At 39.7% G+C, this 20,150-nt stretch overlaps 1 protein-coding gene across 1 annotated transcript in view; it reads left to right on the top strand.

Moving 5' to 3' along the window:
- The window catches only part of mettl15 (methyltransferase 15, mitochondrial 12S rRNA N4-cytidine), a 47,225-nt gene extending 28,780 nt beyond the window's left edge, over nt 1-18,445 (top strand). Inside the window, exons 3-6 of the mRNA XM_083921444.1 lie at nt 389-525; nt 10,071-10,262; nt 11,196-11,374; nt 17,951-18,445. Of these exons, the coding sequence (XP_083777570.1) occupies nt 389-525; nt 10,071-10,262; nt 11,196-11,374; nt 17,951-18,366 (924 nt within the window). The 3' untranslated portion in view covers nt 18,367-18,445. The remainder of the gene's footprint in view (nt 1-388; nt 526-10,070; nt 10,263-11,195; nt 11,375-17,950) is intronic.
- The last annotated feature ends 1,705 nt before the right edge of the window (nt 18,446-20,150 follow it).

The following is a 20,150-nucleotide window of genomic DNA, read 5'->3' as shown; positions in this document are numbered from 1 at the left end:
TGACTTGTACTGCAGCCAGCCACCGGGGGGGCGATCAAGATGTTGGGGCGTCACTTTTTGGGGAGCGGTCATGTCGTCCATCTTCATACAGAGTCTGTGTTACAAAGATGAAACTTCATAAACAAATGAAAGCAAAAGTGAGATCCAAAAAAACACACCTGCAGTTATGGCTTATCGCCATAGGTGGGGATCTTCAAGATTGCATCTAAGTACAATCAGACAGTTTGAGAAAACTCCAAATTTAAAACAACACTTAAAACTATTTTAGACAGAATTAAGCATTAACGGGGTGATGATTAGATGATGATGATGATGATGATGATTAACTGAGTATATGGAGTCCTGGTGTGAGAAGAATGTGTTTTTTTTCTTGCTTTCTCGCATGTAGGTGGTCCTGGACATGACATTTGGAGGTGGTGGTCATACCAAAGCAATCCTGGATATGGTTCCTGAAGTCACAGTCCTGGCCTTAGATCGAGATCCTACAGCCATTTCTCTGGCCCAGCAGTTAGCCAAGGAATACTCGTAAGTGATTTATTGAAAAGCAGCGACTAGACAAAAACACAAGTGAAAGCTTATGTTTTAAGCTGTCTAGACAATTGTCTATGCTATAAATGTTTATTGTCACAGATGACAGCTTGGCCATTTTGAGCAGTGTTTGGTTTGTGGTCATTATGGGGCGGTACTGGGGCGGCAGTAGCTCAGTCCATAGGTGACTTGGCTGGTAACCGGAGGGTCGCGGTTCGAGTCCCTGTGTGGACCATGAATGGAGCGTGGACTGGTGGCTGGAGAGGTGCCAGTTCATCTCCTGGGCACTGCCGAGGTGCTGTTGAGCAAGGCACCGAACCCCCAACTGCTCGGTGTGCCGGACACTGGCAGCCCCCTCGCTCTAACATCTCTCCATTAGTTGCATGTATATAGGTCCTGTCTGTGCATGTGTGTGTATTTCGGGCCTGTGTGTGTGTGTAAAATGAAAAAAATAGAGTGAAAATTGAATTTCCCCATTGCGGGACAAATAAAGGAATTCTTCTTCTTCTTCTATTATTTCCTAAAACATACTAGGTGTGATGTAGTGTTCTAGTTCTCCCTGCATTTCTCACTTCTTGCCTGAGCCCGATCAAATACTGCTCGCCAAGATGCAGCCCCTGAGTTTCACCATCCAATCAGAACCATTCCTCCTTCTTAAGTTAAAGCTTTTCTCCCCCCACGCAAAGCTGGTGGGCCCGGCATGTCATTTGTCAGAGTAAGGGCCCACGCCTGCAGTGTGAAGGAGATGCTGCCTCCCACGGAGGATCTATAAGATGGGGGGGGGGGGGGAGCAGTTAAAAAGTGGAGAGAGAAAAAAAGAAAAAGGAAAACATGAGAGTGAGAGAACAGGGAGACACGAGGACACGATGCCAGGGTGAGAGGGAGTGTGTGTGCATGAGCAACGCGCGGGAGGATGAAAATGAGATGTTCCTAAGACCATGGCGTGGGAAGGAATCCTTTTACGTAGATTCTGGGGAAACCTCTCTCAAGGGAATCTGCCAGAGAAATGTGCCTGGGAGCAGGGAATGACAATTAGGAGAGAGAGAGAGAGAGAGAGAGAGAGAGGGAGAGAGAGAGAGAGGGAGAGAGAGAGAGAGAGAGAGAGAGAGAGAGAGAGAGAGAGAGAGAGAGAGAGAGAGAGAGAGAGAGAGAGAGAGAGAGAGAGAGAGAGAGAGAGAGAGAGAGAGAGAGAGAGAGAGAGAGAGAGAGAGAGAGAGAGAGAGAGAGAGAGAGAGAGAGAGAGAGAGAGAATTCGCCCTGCTGTAAACTCTTCCACGCCTACTCGTGATGCAAGTTGAGAGAAGCTAGAGAAATCTAGCAATTAACCAATATTATTGGAAGCCTGAGTAAAAGACCCTGGCAGCCTACGCAGTGCATCCACACAACAGGGTTAGAGGATTTTCTCTCTCCTCTGTACTCCTGTGTATGTACAACCTAAATGCAAACTGTTGAGCGTCGGTTTGAATCTGAACCCAGTTTTACAGTACAAAAAGAATCATTTCACCTCCTAACGTTTATTTAAAAGCATTTAGCTTATGAAAGTAGCGCTCTGTTTCCTGAATGCTTTTCACCCATGTCTTTAATGGGATTTGTCTCCTGCATGTTGAGCCTCGCTATTCTCTGCTTTTCACCGTTCTTGTTGTTGCTATGACTTCCCTGCGCTTGAAGCTACGCAGGTGTTGTGCCCACAATAAATGTTATAAATCTGAGAAGGCACCAGGCATTATTGAAAGGCAAGTCAGGCAAACATTGGCTTTAAATGTGTGGGTATGGGGTCATGCACAGACTGATTTGATAAAAGATATATTTGTTATTTGCATGCAGTTTGCACTTAGTTGACTGCACATCAAAGGGGCTGGCCATTACATCTGGATAGTAGTAGAATCTGAAAACTTGGCTCTTTCCATTTTTATCAAAAAATCTTGTATTCTCCTATCTTGAAACATTTGTCTCCAGTCATGCCGTCGCCAGTCTGACTCACCAGGTGTAGACTTATGGAATAGACTTGTGTAGACTAGCCTGCCACTGGCTGCCTATTTCAGACGTAGTGGTTAGCACTGTCGCCACACAGCAAGAAGGTTCAAGGTTCGCATCCCGTGTCTGCGTGGGTTTTCTCCGGGTACTCCGGTTTCCTCCCACAATCCAAAGACATGCTCGTGTTAGGTTAATTGATTACGAATTGCCCTTAGGTGTGAATGGTTGTCTGTCTCTGTTCGTCTCTGTGTGCCCTGCGATAGACTGGCGTCCTGTCCAGGGTGTACCCCGCCTCACGCCCGATGTCAGCTAAGATCGGCTCCAGCCCTCCCCCACCCCCCGGTTGAAGCGGTTGAAGATGAATGAATGAATGAATAACTATTTCATACCACATTAATTCAACCACTCCTCTGCATTCCCCTCTTTTTCCACATGTATATAGCTTATTAATTCTTGTGTTCTAATATTCTTATACCCCTTTTAATTGTTTTAATTGTTCTTAAACAGTTTTTTATTGTTGTTTTAAATTGTCCTCATATTTTGTTGCCGGACGATTGTGATGATAGTGATTGTTTAAAGAAATACAAGCCAGAACCTTTTTTCCCTTATAACAGAGTGATAAGCTGTGCATTAAGACTATGCTAACACTTACAGTGGTAGTAGTGACTAGGAGTGGTTAACTTAATCTTTTCACAACGATTGAAAAAATCCCCCATTTAAAAGTTATTTCTGTGGCTCCACTTGCAACAGCTTGTACAGAAGTGTCAATCTCATCCACACTACAGTGTTTCATAGATGTAGCTAGATAGCTACTAGGAAGATGACCGCACCATTCTTCCTGCAGGGGGCTGTGTTGTTGGTATCATAGACTGTATAAAAAAATGGACTTGGTCTCTGTGACATCTGTTTCAGAAGAGCAGAAATGAAGTTCTTCTCCGTTTGCTTCATTTATTCAGCACCAGCGACTGCTGCTTATTAGTTGGGGCTATTTTGTTTGAGGTACTGGTGAGACATGAAACAAGATCAAGGATTTCTAGTTGAAGTAACAGATGATTACATTTAAAGGCGTATCAGACGCTGAACAACAGTTTGTAATACAGAAAGGATTTTTGCAACTCTTGAAAGTTATCGCGCTATTTTATCTTGTATGTGATTGGCCAACTGTGCCTTGCTGGATGACGATGCATTACAGCAACATTTGAGCTGCGTTGAACATTTTTTCGCTGGATGACCCTGCCTTGATTTGTTAGAGCTCTCTGCGTAGGCAGCCCTGCTGTCAATTCAATCGACTGGGAGGGCTGTCTATTAATGCAGGGAACCAAAGTTGGTTTAACATAGCCTTAATCCTCCGATTGGTCCACTGTCTAAAAAAGCAGTGTAAATTATATAAATGACTGCAACGTACCCAACAGCAAGAAGTCCATATGGCTGAAGTTGTAGCTGAAACATGGACTCGGGGTGCGCGATAAGGCAAAAGTAAATTCAGTACAGTAAAATCACGGTCACGATTTGTATGTGTGTGTGTGTGTGTGTGTGTGTGTGTGTGTGTGTGTGTGTGTGTGTGTGTGTGTGTGTGTGTGTGTGTGTGTGTGTGTGTGTGTGTGTGTGTGTGTGTGTGTGTGTGTGTGTGTGTGTGTGTGTGTGTGTGTGTGTGTGTGTGTGTGTGTGTGTGTGTGTGTGTGTGTGTGTGTGTGTGTGTGTGTGTGTGTGTGTCTTTGCATTGTTCAGTACAACACACAAGTCATCTATTTTCTCAGTGCTAGTTAGCTGATAAATAACCTCAAACAATCAATCACACATCTCAGACGACATTCAGGGAAGTGTAGACTTCCATTTTTGTAAACGTTCCTCATCTGTGATGCAACATCCTCCTAACCTTTCAGAAACAAGCTTTTGAACCAGGAAATAAAGATGATCGAAATAAAAGTGAAGAAACAGCAGGGAACAGGAAGCGTTCCAGCTATTGATGACATTACAATGAGACGATGACAAGGCCACCAATCAGTCAACAACCATTTATTCACAAAATTAAAATTTTTACAATTTGAACAAAACCCATTTTTAAAGACTGGCCTTTGTGTGTATTTGTGTCGTGTTTGTATCCTCTTCCTTTTTTTCCTTCTTCTTCTTCTCTGGACTGTAGGTATTTTCATCACTGCTCCCCTGCTGTAAGCAATCAATCAGCATCTTGTCTCAGGCATTACGCAGGTAAAGGAACCGAGCGGGTCAACACAAGGGAATATTTCAGGCTTGATTTGTGAAGAGACAGCATCGTGTTGAACGAGCCCGCTGTCCTCACTGAGTGCACTCTTATGCCAGCAAGCAGAAGTCAAGGAACATTTACTACGAGGTATTTAGTGAAGGAAGGAACAGAAATTTATACAAAGTAAACTATTTATTCATCGAGCTTGGTGGTTGATTATTGACCTTGGACAACAAGGACACTCACAAATCATAACCTGGAAAGTTACAGTTTACCCTTTTTATATCATATTTTACCTCTCTGTTTGAATGCAATTTTTAAACTGGTTTGAAGAGAAGTTACTTCGTTGTGTATTATAACGTAATATATCAGATTGATATTTTGGATATTGATATTTTGGATATCGAATATTAATGTCTTTCTTAACGGAGGGAGTGTTTTAGAGGTGGTGTGATTGTAAGTTGAATGGACTAAACAGTTCGACTGAAATTCGACAGGGCAGCACAATCTGGCACGAAGACTTGTCCGTGCAAGTTGAAAATATTTCAGCTTGAGCTAAGAAAAAAAAAACTGCCAAGACTTTAGGAATCTCCGTCATAAATGTACAGAGATGAGAGAAAAATGTTGAGAGATGGACCTGAAGTAACTGCCAGAGGCTGAGCTGAACACAGGCACACTTACAGCTAACATCTGTACAGTCAACATATCTTGAGCGTTAGCTAACGCTCGTTAACTTTCCCGGTATTGGGATATAAACCGAAGCATTAGAAATTAAAATAATAATATACAGTACTGCAAATTTAAATATATATGTGACTTTATTTAAACTCATACTGTTTAGTTTTAACTGCACATGGTTTGTTCAATGCTGCCAGTTTTGAGGAGAATTCTACGGCACAAATGGAAATACAGCATCATTATTTTGGGGTGGTTTACTTGCATCATCAGCACTGGCGCTTAAGCTTTGTCACTGGCCTTTCACATATCCCGTGATTCAATCTGCAAAGCTTTGTACTGTCTCTGTGTGAGTGAAGATCATATTCAGTTTAAGGTTGATCCAGTGAGTTGCCAGAATAAAAAAAAAATTGCATAATGTCAATGTTGTGGGGTGCTACACCTATAAATAGCTCAGATCTCTTAAGCAATTATGAGCCCACACTTGGACCTCAGCACATACACCACTGAAACTTGTCCTCTTTAATAATATAAGACCTTACATAAGGCATTTATATCTCAAACTCTGTGTCTAAGCCACATAAAGAAGTTAATAATTTAGAAATGTTATGTAACTGTTTTGCATATTTTTGAATCCTTCAGTAGCTTACAAAAACGTGTTGGTGAAGAAGTCGCAGTGTCTAGTGGACGGTATGTTCATCACCTGCATGTAAGCGGACACGGGCAACAGAATTTTCTTTTTTCAATCATTGAAAAGTAAAAGTTATTTGTTTAAAACATTCCACGATTACCAGCCTTTGACAGATGATAGCTATTATAGCAAGACGTTGACTTTAAATGTGTATATAAATGATTTATATAAATATAATAAAAAGGTGAGGTCTGTTTTGTATTGTAATTTCAGTAAGTTCAGTCTACTAATTTCTACCTTTTCCCATTCATGCACATTAAAGTGTAACTCCGGCTTAAAACGAACCCACGGTCTTTTTCCGCATGAATATACATCAAATATGTTACCATGCTACTGCAGAGGTTTGGAGCTATTTTGAGCAATATTAGTGGTTAAAAAAAGCCGTTTTGGATGGTTCAGCGCTCCACCCCGAGCTTCTCAGAGTTAGCCATGTCCGTCTGGGTTTGTTTTTAGTCAGTGTTACACTTTAACTGGGTTGAAGACACTGCTTCATGATGAGGAGTAACACATTAGAGAAACTCCTACGTAAGCTGCCTTCAAACAAAGCTACGAGATTCCACTGCGTCCAAAGCTACACTCTGGCCTAACTGGCTGCTCTATTCCAGCACTACAAAAGAAAAATGTCTGGTAAACTCAGCACCTTACTGCAATCAAAGCTAGCGACCAGCTTTGATGGGAAAAAAGGATCATCAACACAACACTGCCTGCACCTGTAACACATGTGAAAAGTGAAAAGTTCTGAAACCAGTGAGATAAAAACAAGTTTGTAAACTTTCACCAAAAAGACAGTTGAATAAGAAGAAAAATTAGAAATTGGAGAAGGTGGGTAGAGTGCTACTGAGGAGGCAGAAACAGAAAGGGATAGCGCAGGTGATGGGAGAGAACAACAAAGCCTTTACTATAGATTTTTTAACAAATCAATCACTGTGCAGGATAGTGAACAACAACAGCAAGGCAAAGGAAGGCCCTGGCAGCGTGGGTGAGATGCTCCCTTGCCATTTTGTCTTCAGTGGGTTTTGAAATAGAGGACCTGCCAATTTGTGTTCTTCCCTTGCATGCCCCTAGTTAATCTTGAGAAAGGTGGAGTCATTGTTGTGTACAATGAGGGGGCTAGTTTCAAATTTAATAAGATGTCCGCTAAGGGAAGGCTATCAATACCTTTATGTCATTGATACTTATGTTCAATGCTGCTTATTGATAGGGATACGGAACTTCAAGCAATAATAAGTCAATACTGGTGTTCCACGTCAGATTCAGCAGCCCTCCTAACTACAGGTAACTTTGTAAATGACCTGCGTAAACATGATGAACACCTCCTTCACGTTAATGAGCATGCATTAATGAGAAATTTAACGCCCCACTAATACCATATACAGTAAGGCTCAACGTCCTGCCCATCATGTCCTATATTGAAGTCCTGCTTTCAGAGATCCATTATTCAGCGGTGGAATTAAGAGACCTGCTAAAGCCAAGGAATTGGAAAATCCAAGGGCCGTTAATTCTGTGTCACCGGAGGGCCATGCAATCACTGAAATAAAGAAGAAGTGGTTCGATGTCAAAGTGGCTTTTTTTAAGAAGCCTCGCCACCACAAGGCCATTTGCAATTTGAGATGTTCATATTGATACTGTAGTGTTGTACAATAGCATCAATAGCTGATTTAAAATAATGATGATATTGTTAGGCAATAGGAATAAATTGAGAATTATATTATAATTTGAATTGCGGATGTGTCATTTATATAGGATTTTCAAATAAAATTTCTTTAAAATAATAAAATATACAATCCATAAGTGAAAAACTTAGGTCTGGATAACAGCAGACTAATTGCACATGACTCCTACAACAGGTCTGGATGCTTCAGGTCTAGATCTTGACGTGTTAAGTGCGAAGTATTTTAATTCTACATTCTGGGCCCTATTTAAATTATCTATGGGCATGTTCTAATGTGCACAGCGCAAGTGTGCTTAGGGCGTCTCCAAATACACCTCTGCTAGTTAGACGTCACATATTCTGGGTGCAAATTAAGGTGCGCATGGCAAAGGAGTTGTATTCAGTCTTTTCATTAGTCATGGGTGCGTTTTGGGCGTAACATGAATGAAACCAGACTTTCATCTCCCTTTCCCTTTAAATGCCAGGTGCACCTGCAAATTGGAAATTGGAGAAGCCACCATTTTTCAGCTGAGTAAACGGATCTGCTCTAGCACAAAGCTGCGCCTCTTCCGGCGTCTCACAGTCCTCTGTCTCATCAACAACTCCATTAGACTGAATATGAGCAAATGCAACAACAGCAATAGCTAACTGGAAGCTAATGGCAATGGATCCCTTTACAGCGGCTCCTGTCTGCAGCCTTTTAGTCACATTTTGCAACTAGACACATACTAAAATATATATTGAACTGCCCCAGTGCTCCTCAATAATATGCCCTTTGTTACACAACATGAGAAAGAGAGAATTAAAGGGTAGTTTGTATGATGAGACAATATGTGATGAGCTTTACTCATGGAAGGCAAGGCAAGATCAACAAGCCTTCTCCTCCAGATTCAGGTTCATGCTGACTACACACTGTGCCTTTCTGGGTGCTGAACAAGGAGGGCGTAGTCAACTTGAGATGCTTAGCTGAGTTGTGTCTGTGACGTACAAAATCATTTTTTTCTCACTTGTAACAATCTGATATTTTTGGTCGCTTTTGTTTAAAGAGTAATAACTTCTCTAGAAACAATGGGAGAAGGCTGCAGGTGACCTTTTGCTCCTAATGCTGATATGCTAGCTCCTGATGTATAGATGCTAGCTCCTGTTGCTCTCTGCTGCCATCATCTTTGTTCACACAATGTTAAAAGGTCACATGAAAAATGCATGAATGTGGCTGGAGGATCTCACCACTCATGCATGAGGAAGTGAGTGTGTACACAGGGTCTTGCTTTGTCAGTGACAAGGAGGGATCTCACCAGGCTAGTTAAGACAGTTGTGCACTTCCAAGGTAACGCCTGATTCAGTTTTAAAAGGTGGACTGGAAAGCTACTCAAGCTATTGTGGGTTTCCACTCACGTATCTCCCGTGGTCTCCCCACGAACACGTCTGGTTAAAATGCTTAAAGTTACCATGACAAGCTTTGTTTTGTTTTTTTTGGGAATATAGAAAACAGTCAATATTTTCCCAAAACTGGAGAGGGGCCTATACTTACCATTCACATTCAGGAGCAGTTGTATGTAACTGGGAGTAGAAAGAGCTCCCATTCAGAACTAGGCATATCCTTTCATTTTTTTCTCCCTAAACTTTATTTAGTGTCACACAAAACATGGATGCGGTCACATGACATCAGACATCCATTATTGAATCGTTAGTAAATGGAAGAAAAAAAGAAGAAATGTACAAAAAAGTCACATTGCACATCATGTTTAATTATGACATGTAATGTTATTAAGAAAAAACAAGATAAAATCATACAAATGTTTAACAGAATAATAACATAAATAATTAATTATCAATAATACATATAGCATTCATATTTATAATCAAATGTAGCTGTTGGATCAATAAAACATTAAAATGATCATTTTTATATCAAATAAAAAATTTAAAAATGTACAAGTATTTTATTTAGGTAGAGAGTAAGTAATAAATAAATCATGTGACTATTAAAACAAATGGGATGTATGTATTGTCATTGACTGAGAAAAGTAGAAAACCTATTTTCAGTCAGGGCACATTTGATTAATTTCTTTGATATCTTGCAGTCAGTCATTTCTAGTCAACCAGTTCATTGTATTAAAATGTATCTTATTCAACTGATTAACTGAAAACAAGCTTAAAACACAATAGAGTGCCTTATTTCTTTACTGTGACATTTAACTGTGCTTTTGTTCAACAGTGGATGTCACTGAAATAATGTAGCCTTTAGTTTTCAGTTTCATTTATATAAGGCCAGTGTTGTGACAGCAGCCACAGCATTGATATACAAACATCTAATGACCCTTTCCTTTCCCCAATCCTTTCTCCAGTGGTTGTGTGAAACCACTGCTTGGCCGATTCAGCGAGCTTGAAGCCCTGCTGTCTAACATGAACATTAAGCCAGGCAGCATTGATGCTGTCCTGTTGGATGCTGGCTGCTCCTCCATGCAGATGGATCAGGCGGATAGAGGCTTCTCCCTCAGCAAGGACGGGCCTTTGGATATGAGAATGGACGCAGAAAGGTAACAAAACTGGGAGTTAAAACTACTAGACTTCATTTTCCTAATTAATAATATTGGGAAGTGCTGGATAATCACAATTACTGTTGCTGTGAAATTGCTTCAGTACTTATTATATATATATATATATATATATATATTGTATATATCTATCTATCTATCTATATATATAAATATATATATTCAATTAATATATATATTTATATAAATATATATATTTATATAAATAATTATATATTTATATATATGTATATGTATATATACACATATAAATCTATATACATTTATATGTATGTATATATATATATAATACAGACTTAATCATAAACAATTGTTCTTTTGCAAATTTCAACGGTACTTTGCAAATTATTATAGTACATGTGTTTATATAACTATTGTAAATTTGATATTTTATATATACCATATATAGTTACTGTATATACGGTATATATATATACATTGTTTTAAATTTTTTCCAAATATATAGTACTGTATATTGTATGTATATATTGTTGTTGTTAAATATGTTGTTTGTATATATACATATATATATTTATATATATATATATATATATGTGTGTGTGTGTGTGTGTGTGCATATGTATGTGTGTATATTTAAGATAGATAGGTAGATAGATAGATGAATATGTATAGGGATGTATAGATTATATGTCTTTTGATTTATAGCTTTTTGAAGGTTTTCATTAATACATATGAATCATTTTACAAGGTAAGCATAATTTGCAAAGCTACCAGCTAAGATAACCCCATTACGAGCAGCACAAGCTGCATTTCTGTTTTCATCCCCTCACAACCATTCTATTCATAACTGTCAGCCATAAAGGCTTTCAGCTGTATCTCAGAGATGTCAGGATTCGCCACTGTCAGCAAGGACGTGACGTCAAGCAGCTTAATTGGGCTTCTCTTTGTGCGTAGGTACCCCGACATGCCCTGTGCTGCTGACGTTGTGAATACCTTAGATCAACAGGCTCTTGCATCCATCCTCACTGCATATGGGGAAGAAAGACACGCCAGGAAAATAGCTTCAGCCATTGTGGAGGCACGCCGTGTCAACCCCATCACCCGAACACAGCAGCTGGCCAGCGTTGTGGCAGGTAGCTAGACACTATTCTGATTAATTCCCCGCAGCATTCTGGAGGCTGCGAGGGAAAATAAAACACGAACAATGTTATTAAGGCTGTCTCCCGGTGGGACGTATTTGTCTCAGAAAATTACGTGGACTGTGACCTCAGTCATCATCATCCTCCCTCCTGCCTCTGTTTTTGGTGCCTTGCTCTCAACCCCCCTTTGAAAGAGTTGAGACAAAGACAGAGCTGGAGGTGGCTGCAACAGAATGTGGCTAATACCCTGAAAACACACAGTAACCCATTTCTCTCTCTGTCTGTCTCTCTCTCTCTCCCCCTCTCTCTCCCTTCCACATAGTTTTTTTGCTTTATTTTTCCCCTTCTTTTCCCCTGTTTCTCTGCTCACGTATATGCGCACACACACCTGCCACAAATGCAAACACCCACATGTGCTCACACACGAGACATACTTGTGCATAAAGCCCTGGATAACAGTGTTTGTCTTCACTGATTGTTTTTGCCGTATGCCTTCAGATTTGAGCTGCTGAACGAGTGAGATGTCATTTCAATAGTTATTGCACGGAGCAGTATGTGCGTCAGTGTCACCCTGGGAGAACAGGTGTGAGTGAGAGCAGCTGTTTGATCCTTTTTGAAGAGCAAAGCGAGTCACCACCAATTACGTTTTGGTTTAATAAAGTTACAGGGGGACTATTTAAACAATTGTGACAGTGGGGTTGACAGGAAACATTTAAAGTCACAGGAGAAGTGAAGAAGAAGTTTTACAGTTTAGGTTATCTTACACATTGCACACCAGTAAACATGAATTCAAATTGCTGAATTTTCCAGATCAAAATAACAAATAGTGCAGCAAATAATGGGCCTTGGGCAACAACATTTTTCAAGTTTCTCTAAAATTAGAGAAGTCAACTGAAGATGCACCAAAGTTTGTTAACTATCCACATCTGCTCTTATCCGGATGCACTGAATGAGGAATCCCACTTGATCGAAATTGTTTATTAGCATATAGAAACATCCCCTAAACACTATATAAGGGCAGATGTTGTGTCGTGTGAAAACACTCACATGCTCAAGAACTGGAGAGACGTCACAGAAAAAAAGGCCTTAAGAACTGCAGCAGGAATGAAATTGAGATATTTAATAAACTTAAACAAAGTAAATTTGTTAGTACTGGCTTGAGGGGAAAATAAAAACCTATATTAATAAAAATAAAAGTATGTATATATATTTTTATTTTTCTCAAATTTAAAAGAAAAAGTTTCAAAAGATTTATTCACATGTGAACAACAATTACAAGAAGTGGTTTTTGGCAGTGAAAGCCTTGGATATCAATCATTCTCCAACAATGCTTATTATTATATATATATTGTATATATCTATATATATATATTTAGATAAATATATATATTTATATTCTTAAAAAAGAAAATCACACAAGTAAAAAATCTAAATGAGAACCTAAGACATAACAGTGCAGATGAATGACAGGGCTGAATTCAAGTAATATAATAACTTTAAATATATGTAGACAGTATTTTCAAATGAATTAACTGAAAGTAAACAATTTCAATTGGTATGTAGTAAATGTATATGCATAATGAGAAGTAATGAATATAAAACAAAGGTTTACACAGCTTGTATAAACAGTAATAAAGGATTAATGCCAGACGAACCATCCTATATCAGGAATTAATTGACGTGGGGAGGCCATTCATTCCTGATATGGGACACATACAGTATGTGCGCAGCTCATGCATTCCTCAGAGCGGGCATAAACATGGTTTTCTGGAGCGATCCACAAGTGATAACTGATAAGTGGTGATGTGGGATGGTGACGTCTTTACTGTGAAGCACTTTCAGTATGAGCTCTGTAAATCATTGAAAACGTTTCTGACATTTAACGATAATAGGTGAGATATCACTGCCGGATGATTTACAAATAGACGTGATAATAGCGGTTCCACAAATAGCCACAGCTTTGCATCGTGGTCTTGTGCAAGTGCCGTCTGCGTCATAATTGATTGAGATTCTGAAAACAGAACCACGGCTTTGCTTGACAAACTGGTTTTAATCAAGAACCTATAGAGTTTTATGTGCCTCTGAGTGGGAGAGGCGTCTTCCACCTTTTGTGCTGTTGACACAAGATCATGCAAGTAACACACGAGTAGCATAGGCAGCCATGAAGCTGCCACAGCTGTGAAGGTAACAGAAAACCCCACAGCCATTAGCTTAATTTAACTATCATTATTTTTAAAGATGCTCTAAGAGCCTGAAATGAAAAAAAAACAGCAGAGCAGCTTCTCTGAATTCTGCCCAACATTTAACTGTAAGGAAAGTTTGTTTACTTTGCTGCACACTGACAGCAGGAGTCAAGTGAGCTACATTTAGCTTCATTACAGCACCACATGCATTCAAAATAACAACCCAATAAATGGCATAATCACCCTGTATTAAACTTTGTGTGCGTGTGTTTGAGTCACCAGAGGCGAAGACACTGATGCATTGATTTTGAGACGCCAAGAAGCTGTTTAACGCTAATTTCGACCCAGAGCAACAACAGTAAAACATGTGTGGTGATCTGCTTTAATTAATTCAGCATTAGCACATTAGCTTTCACTGCTGTATAGAAAAAAAGAACAACTTTCAAATCTCCACAGCCTAACAACGTGTCCTAACTGAAGCAAAGTAACACAATGTTTTGAGCTGAACTTTTATCGGATGCTCTGTTTCTATTTATTCTTGCTGCTAACTTTGAAAGCACCGCAATGGATGAGGAACAGTTGATTCTCAAAGTTGAAATGAAGAGTTACCAAGACCATAGCTCCATATTTCACTACAGAAATCTAAATAAGAGGCAGATGGCTGTAGCGAGATTGTCAGAGTGTTGAAAGTTTCTTGTAATCAGGGTAAATTACGGTTTTCCGTTCAAATGGTACTAACGTAGGAAACGACCAAGTACTCAACTATCTTTTAAGTAGCTGCGTCTCCAGTCTGATCTCGGGCGCAAAGCTGATAGTTAGACCACGTGGTTTGTTTAACATTTTGTTTGTCACTGGGCTAAGCTAATAGTGGCTGATAGCCGATTTGTAGTTTGAGACGTTATTCTTGTTCTCTTGTTTTTGTAAATATCCGTAAGGTGTAAAAGTATACATAGAGGCATTATTTTTTAGTCAGTAATGAGGCTGGACTCAATATTTCTTTTGAATAAAGCTTTGTGGCGTAGTTACTACGTCACCAAGCTTCCAGCACCACCTACTTTGTGAGGACGTGTAAACGAATCACAATGTGCAACTCACTGGTGTGCACAGAATCATTTCTCAACAGTCCCAACAGTGTTTCAGTCGATTTCTGGCTCAAACTGAAAACATTCAACTTGAGCAAAGACATCCTCTTGTCTGTTGTGCCACCTCAAACCTCCTGTTCCAATTTTTTTGCGATCACACTCATGCTTTTTGTTTGGCCAGTAACACCGTAGGAAGAAAATCTGTCGTTGTCCAAATATCTTATTGTGGATTTTAGTTGCGCTCTTGCCTTTGTTGGGGTATGAACATCAAATATAGCAAATTAAGATGACATATCAAACGAAGGTTAAGCATGGCTTTTATTTGTTAATTCTGTATGTTGTCGTCACGCATTCACACTGTTGTGTGTTCTTCTTAACTACCTAATTTCCCCTTTATGTACAAATCTAAATCTCTTCTTTTCTCCATCTGTCTGTGGGATCTTTGAGAGATGAATTAGAGAGAGCACATGGCTTGTTGAGGCCAGGGCTGGTCCTTGTTTTGCAGGCATTGTATTGATTGCAGTGTGAGTCACACCTTGGGCTGTTTAGTGCAGGAGGAGAGAAATGCCACATCACTCACTTCTCTATTTATTGCAGTTTCTCTTTAGGTCTATATAGGTGTCTAATCGTTCATCTGACTTCTGTGTGGGGGTTATGAGTTGGTAAAGGTGGAATCAAGTCTTCACATGTATTAACATGAAACTAATGTTTTCCCAACTTTAATGTGCAGCAGTTTTTGAATACATTTTCAGTCAGAGTTTTGGCCCTAACTTCTGATGCTTCTAACATATTTATTGACCTTTTTGTGCCTATATTCTGATACATTGAGCAACCTGAATGTTATTTATCAAAGCGGTGCACCAGCCTTTGTAAGAGCACTTTTCCTTTCTGCGTGTTTGCAGTTACTAATGCTTTTCTCTTAATTGCACATGTATTTTGAGGATGACTCAAATAACTAGATGAAATTACCCTGGCATCACCAGACTAATGCGTGAATACATGAGTGCATATTAGTCCGGGCCCTCTCAGTTCAATTTCGTTTTCCATGGGGAGTTTTTAGTCGTGCAGAGTAAAATGCTTCTGTACGGAATTGGATAGACCCACAACCAATCACAGCAACGAAAACGGCGGAGCTTGGTCAGTGTTGGTCAGTGCGTTTCTAAAAAAAGAAAAGGGCAACACAGTAACAGAATATCGAGTCATATTTGACCAGCACTGTCGAGCTTGACAGTTTTATTTGAGTTTCGTGAGCCTGAAAAACTGCGCTCACAGACCTGCAGACTGGATGGCGTCATCATCTTAAACTTGCCCCATAAGAGATAAACGGTTGTGATTGGTCCACCCAGGGCCAGGATGGCTGAAAGTACGTCTGAGAGAGGCCAGACATATCCAGAACAAACGAAACATGAATTTGGCAGATTCGCCTTGTTTCCAGGCTAGCATATTCAATTAAATTCAATTCAATTCAATTCAATTTTATTTATAGTGCCAAATCACAATAGAAGTTATCTCAAGACACTTTACATATAGAGTACGTAAAGACCCCGCTCTGACTTATTTATGATTTGAAAAGTTTTTTATGGAAAAAGTTCTCCACCTGTAAAAGGTAGGTGCAAATTGTCTAGGAGAATTGGAGAGGAAGGTTGTGGTAGGGGAGAGAAACATAAATCCCTTTTTATTTGACCAAAGAAAAACTGAGTGCCCCAGCCAGAAAGCAATAACTACAAAAAAAACAATATTTTGGTGCTTTTAAGCACAAATCATGGCGCGTGTACTATAGTTATTTTGTGCTCCATTAGATTTAAAGATCAGAGAAGCATTTGGCTGCATTTACCTCGGTATTTTAGTGACACATCCGCCAAATAAACACCATCTTCACCCTCCATCTGCTCCACACAGATCCTCTGATGGACCTGCCACTCAGTCCTGCTGCAGCTCTCTCTCTCCGCTGCTGACAGTGGATTGTATGTATTTTTCAATAAGCTATGTTTTTGTGCTCTTTAGTTTTCTCTCTCAGTTAACCAGAAGAAATCATACTTAGTACTTAGTCAATGGCATGTTTTCATTCTTGGCTGCTGGAGATCTCAGGCATTTCAGCCTCTTTTGTGTCATTCACACACTGATAACACCTGTGGGTTGTTGAGTCGTATATGAGTCATTGGGTGCACAAGTCTTCAGATTCACAAGAATCAAGGTATGGATTGGTGGTGTCGTAGCTGATAAGTGGTGTGTCAGCCCCCCACTGTCTTCATGGATGGTTGTTTAGGTTTGACACAGATGGCTTCCTTCATTCCTCCTTCAGATGATCTTGCGTCTGTCCAAAATGTGTATATTGCTGAACTCACAGCCGTGTCTCTTGTTCTTTTAGATGGATGTAGACTGTGCAGGGCTCAACGCTAACTTTTAAAAGTGGTTGCCAGGCAGGTAACCAGGCGTCAGCTTTAAATTGCCGAAACCGAAAATGTGGTTGCCATTTTTAGTCACCTCACATTTTGAGTAATTAAGATACAACGCAGTCATACGTTAACTTAAAGAATGGAAGTTTGACATTTAAGACCCAAAATGTACAAATGCCTTTTTGTTTTTTTTGTTCAGGTTCATCTGGTTCTTTGTCAGTTGAATCAATTTGCACATTTGTTTGTGATATTGACGAGTTTAACTTTTCAACCCACAGTCAAAGAAACTAATTTGCTTCACCATTGGCGCTAAAACTGTGCGCATACGAGTAAACACACCAGCTGCAGCAATTTCACATGCAGTTGTCTGGTTCTGGACTACAGTATCAATATTTAAATATCATAATACAAAGAATTTATAAATGTATATGTTTATTTTAGGGTGCACGATTTGCCGTCTCTATAAAGTGGTTTCCACAACCAAAGGCCAAGAATTGGTTGCCAGTTGCTCAAAAGGGTTTCCAATGGCAACCTGGCAACTGTTACTGACGAGTCCTGCACTGATCTTGTTCAGTGGTTGTTTTGACTCTGTGCATTCCTCACTGCACTGGACTGCATACTGAAAATGTTACATTGGCCTTTTGATTTTATAGAATAGTGGTTAAGGTTAGGGAAAGCTCAAGGTTATGGGCAGAGATAGGAAAAATACTGTACGTGATCATGGTTCAACAATGCCAACATTAACAGAGACTGGTAATGAAAACGAAAGTCTTAAATGCTACAAGTTAATTCATAAGATGAATGCAATTCTATGGGGTACTGGGTCAAGTCAAAATATTGTAGTACTATTAGAACTACATTCAGTTTTTTCACAAGATCCACTCACTCTTACCATCTCTTTGTCTCTAGGATCGTTTCCTGCAGCTGTCGTATATGCACGTAAGGACCGACTCCAACGACCTGCACACATGGCCACTAAGACTTTCCAAGCCCTGCGTGTTTTTGTGAATGATGAACTAAACGAACTACATGCAGGGCTGCGTGCTGCTCGAGAGGCACTGACACCTGGAGGACGTCTCTGCGTGATCACCTTTCATTCACTAGAAGACAGACTGGTTAAACGTTTCCTCCGGGGAGATGACTTGTCTAATTTAGATCAGTATCACTTCAACCCGAGGACGAAAGACACCAGGAAGGGAAAGAGTGATGGTGGAAGTGATTATTGGCTTCCTCTGCGAAGAAAAGTGATCACCCCAGAAAAGGATGATGTAAAAGAGAATCCTCGAGGACGCTCCGCTAAACTGAGGGCAGCACTCAGACGATAATTATTTGACGTCAGTTATGAAAGAGCAGAAATTCTCTCTCTCTTCATCAAAACTATTGACTTTTTTTTTTTACAGCCAGAGGAACTTTTTACAATTAACACCTGAAGCAAGTAAAGCAAAGGGTATAGATAAAGTTAGATCATAACGCCACTGGATTTGTGTGCTGTTGATGCTAATTTTCTTATTTTTGTCTCGACTGTAAATGTAGGATTTTTTTTTTCAGGTACATCGGTACAAATAAAAACTTCCAAACTTGTTTCGTCAAACACAATTGGACTGGTGGGAAGCCAGTGGGGTTTGTGGTTGGATAGGGCACTTTGATGTGTGAACTCTAGGTAAGAGAAAGAATGGATCTCCCTCACAAAATGCCTGCTGGTCAGAGGTCAGATGCAATTTTTGTTCATTGGCAGATGAAAAAAAAAATGGCAGCACCAGGTTTCACATATGTAGCAAATTTCCACAGTAGTTTGCAGCGACAAAGACGTTTGCGTTAGTAAAGCTGGCCTTTCTGAATGGGGGGGGGGGGGGGGGGGGCAAAACCATGATATATGTAACAAAGTCATTTAAACTCTAAAATCCTCTCACCAGCTTTCAGAGCTTTCACTTGCATCTCATTGTCTTCAATCAGTGAATCAAGCTGGTTCAGGTGTCGTCTAGGACCTTTGGGTCATGCAATATAGCATTGATCCTAATTTAGTCCACACAATGACACCTGATTCACTTCCATTCACTGACTGAAGACTGTAAGATGTGTTTGAGAGCTCTGACAGCCACTAGGTGGCCTTTGATCCAAGTTTATTTTAGCTACATACACTGTTCCCACGGATCGAGAATGAACTTGCAATTATGTATCAAATAAAGATACAAGTAAGGCATAATGTAGAGCGAGCTGGTCATAATTGCAAATTTAACCATGACAGGGTGATGCAGGTCTTTAATCAGCCTGAAGGGGTTTAATTCACAATAATGACGTGCTCACTCTTCATTATCCCGCTAATAACACAATGACTTACTAAACAAATCAATAATCTGACATAAAATATTGATTTAAAAATGATTGTATCGATTTAAAAATGGCCCAGATCAGAACTGTGTCCATAGCAACTGTTTTTCATTGGTCTGTTTTTCATACAGCAGTCTGCTCTTCAGAAATAACAGAGCATAGAATGACGGTCAAAATTAACTAATCACTTAAATTGTATTGCCTTGCCAATGTTTGACAGCATATTAGGCTGCTAATAAAACAAAAAAAACACGTTTTCTCATTGACGTCTGTATTTCCCCTGAACCTCGTTGATGAGTCGCTCAAGTGAAACGTCTACTGTACCATATGAATCAGTAATGCCACTAAATACTGAATGACGCAAGTGTCAGAAGTGGTGCTGAATGAGCTGGGTGGTTGTTCCTGAGCATTCTCTCACCTTCAGCTTTAAGCAGATGAGATGTTTTGATCTTTACTATTTGACTTTTACTAATTGTAATCGCTCAATCAAGATTATTAACACTTTTTTTCTCTATGTCTCAGTTTAGTGCTCTCTAAATATACTCTTTCCGTTACCTTGGAAACTAAATGGCCCAAGTAACATTTAACTGTGTCTAAAATTATATGCTGTTTTAATATAATATGAAATGATGCCATATTGTTTGAATGTCCCTCCCTTTTGACGTCGGTGGGTGTGGAATATGTCTTGACGGGATACTTTGCTTCTGTTTTATTTCCCTTAAATCTTTACTGAATCACAAATATTACTCACAACTTAATTTTCAGACGGATACGTAAAAGT

This window comes from Echiichthys vipera (assembly GCF_963691815.1).
Source record: "Echiichthys vipera genome assembly, chromosome: 1".
Taxonomy (NCBI): domain Eukaryota; kingdom Metazoa; phylum Chordata; class Actinopteri; order Perciformes; family Trachinidae; genus Echiichthys; species Echiichthys vipera.
Note: the sequence above shows the minus strand (reverse complement) of the source record. Positions and strands in the feature narration are given on the sequence as shown.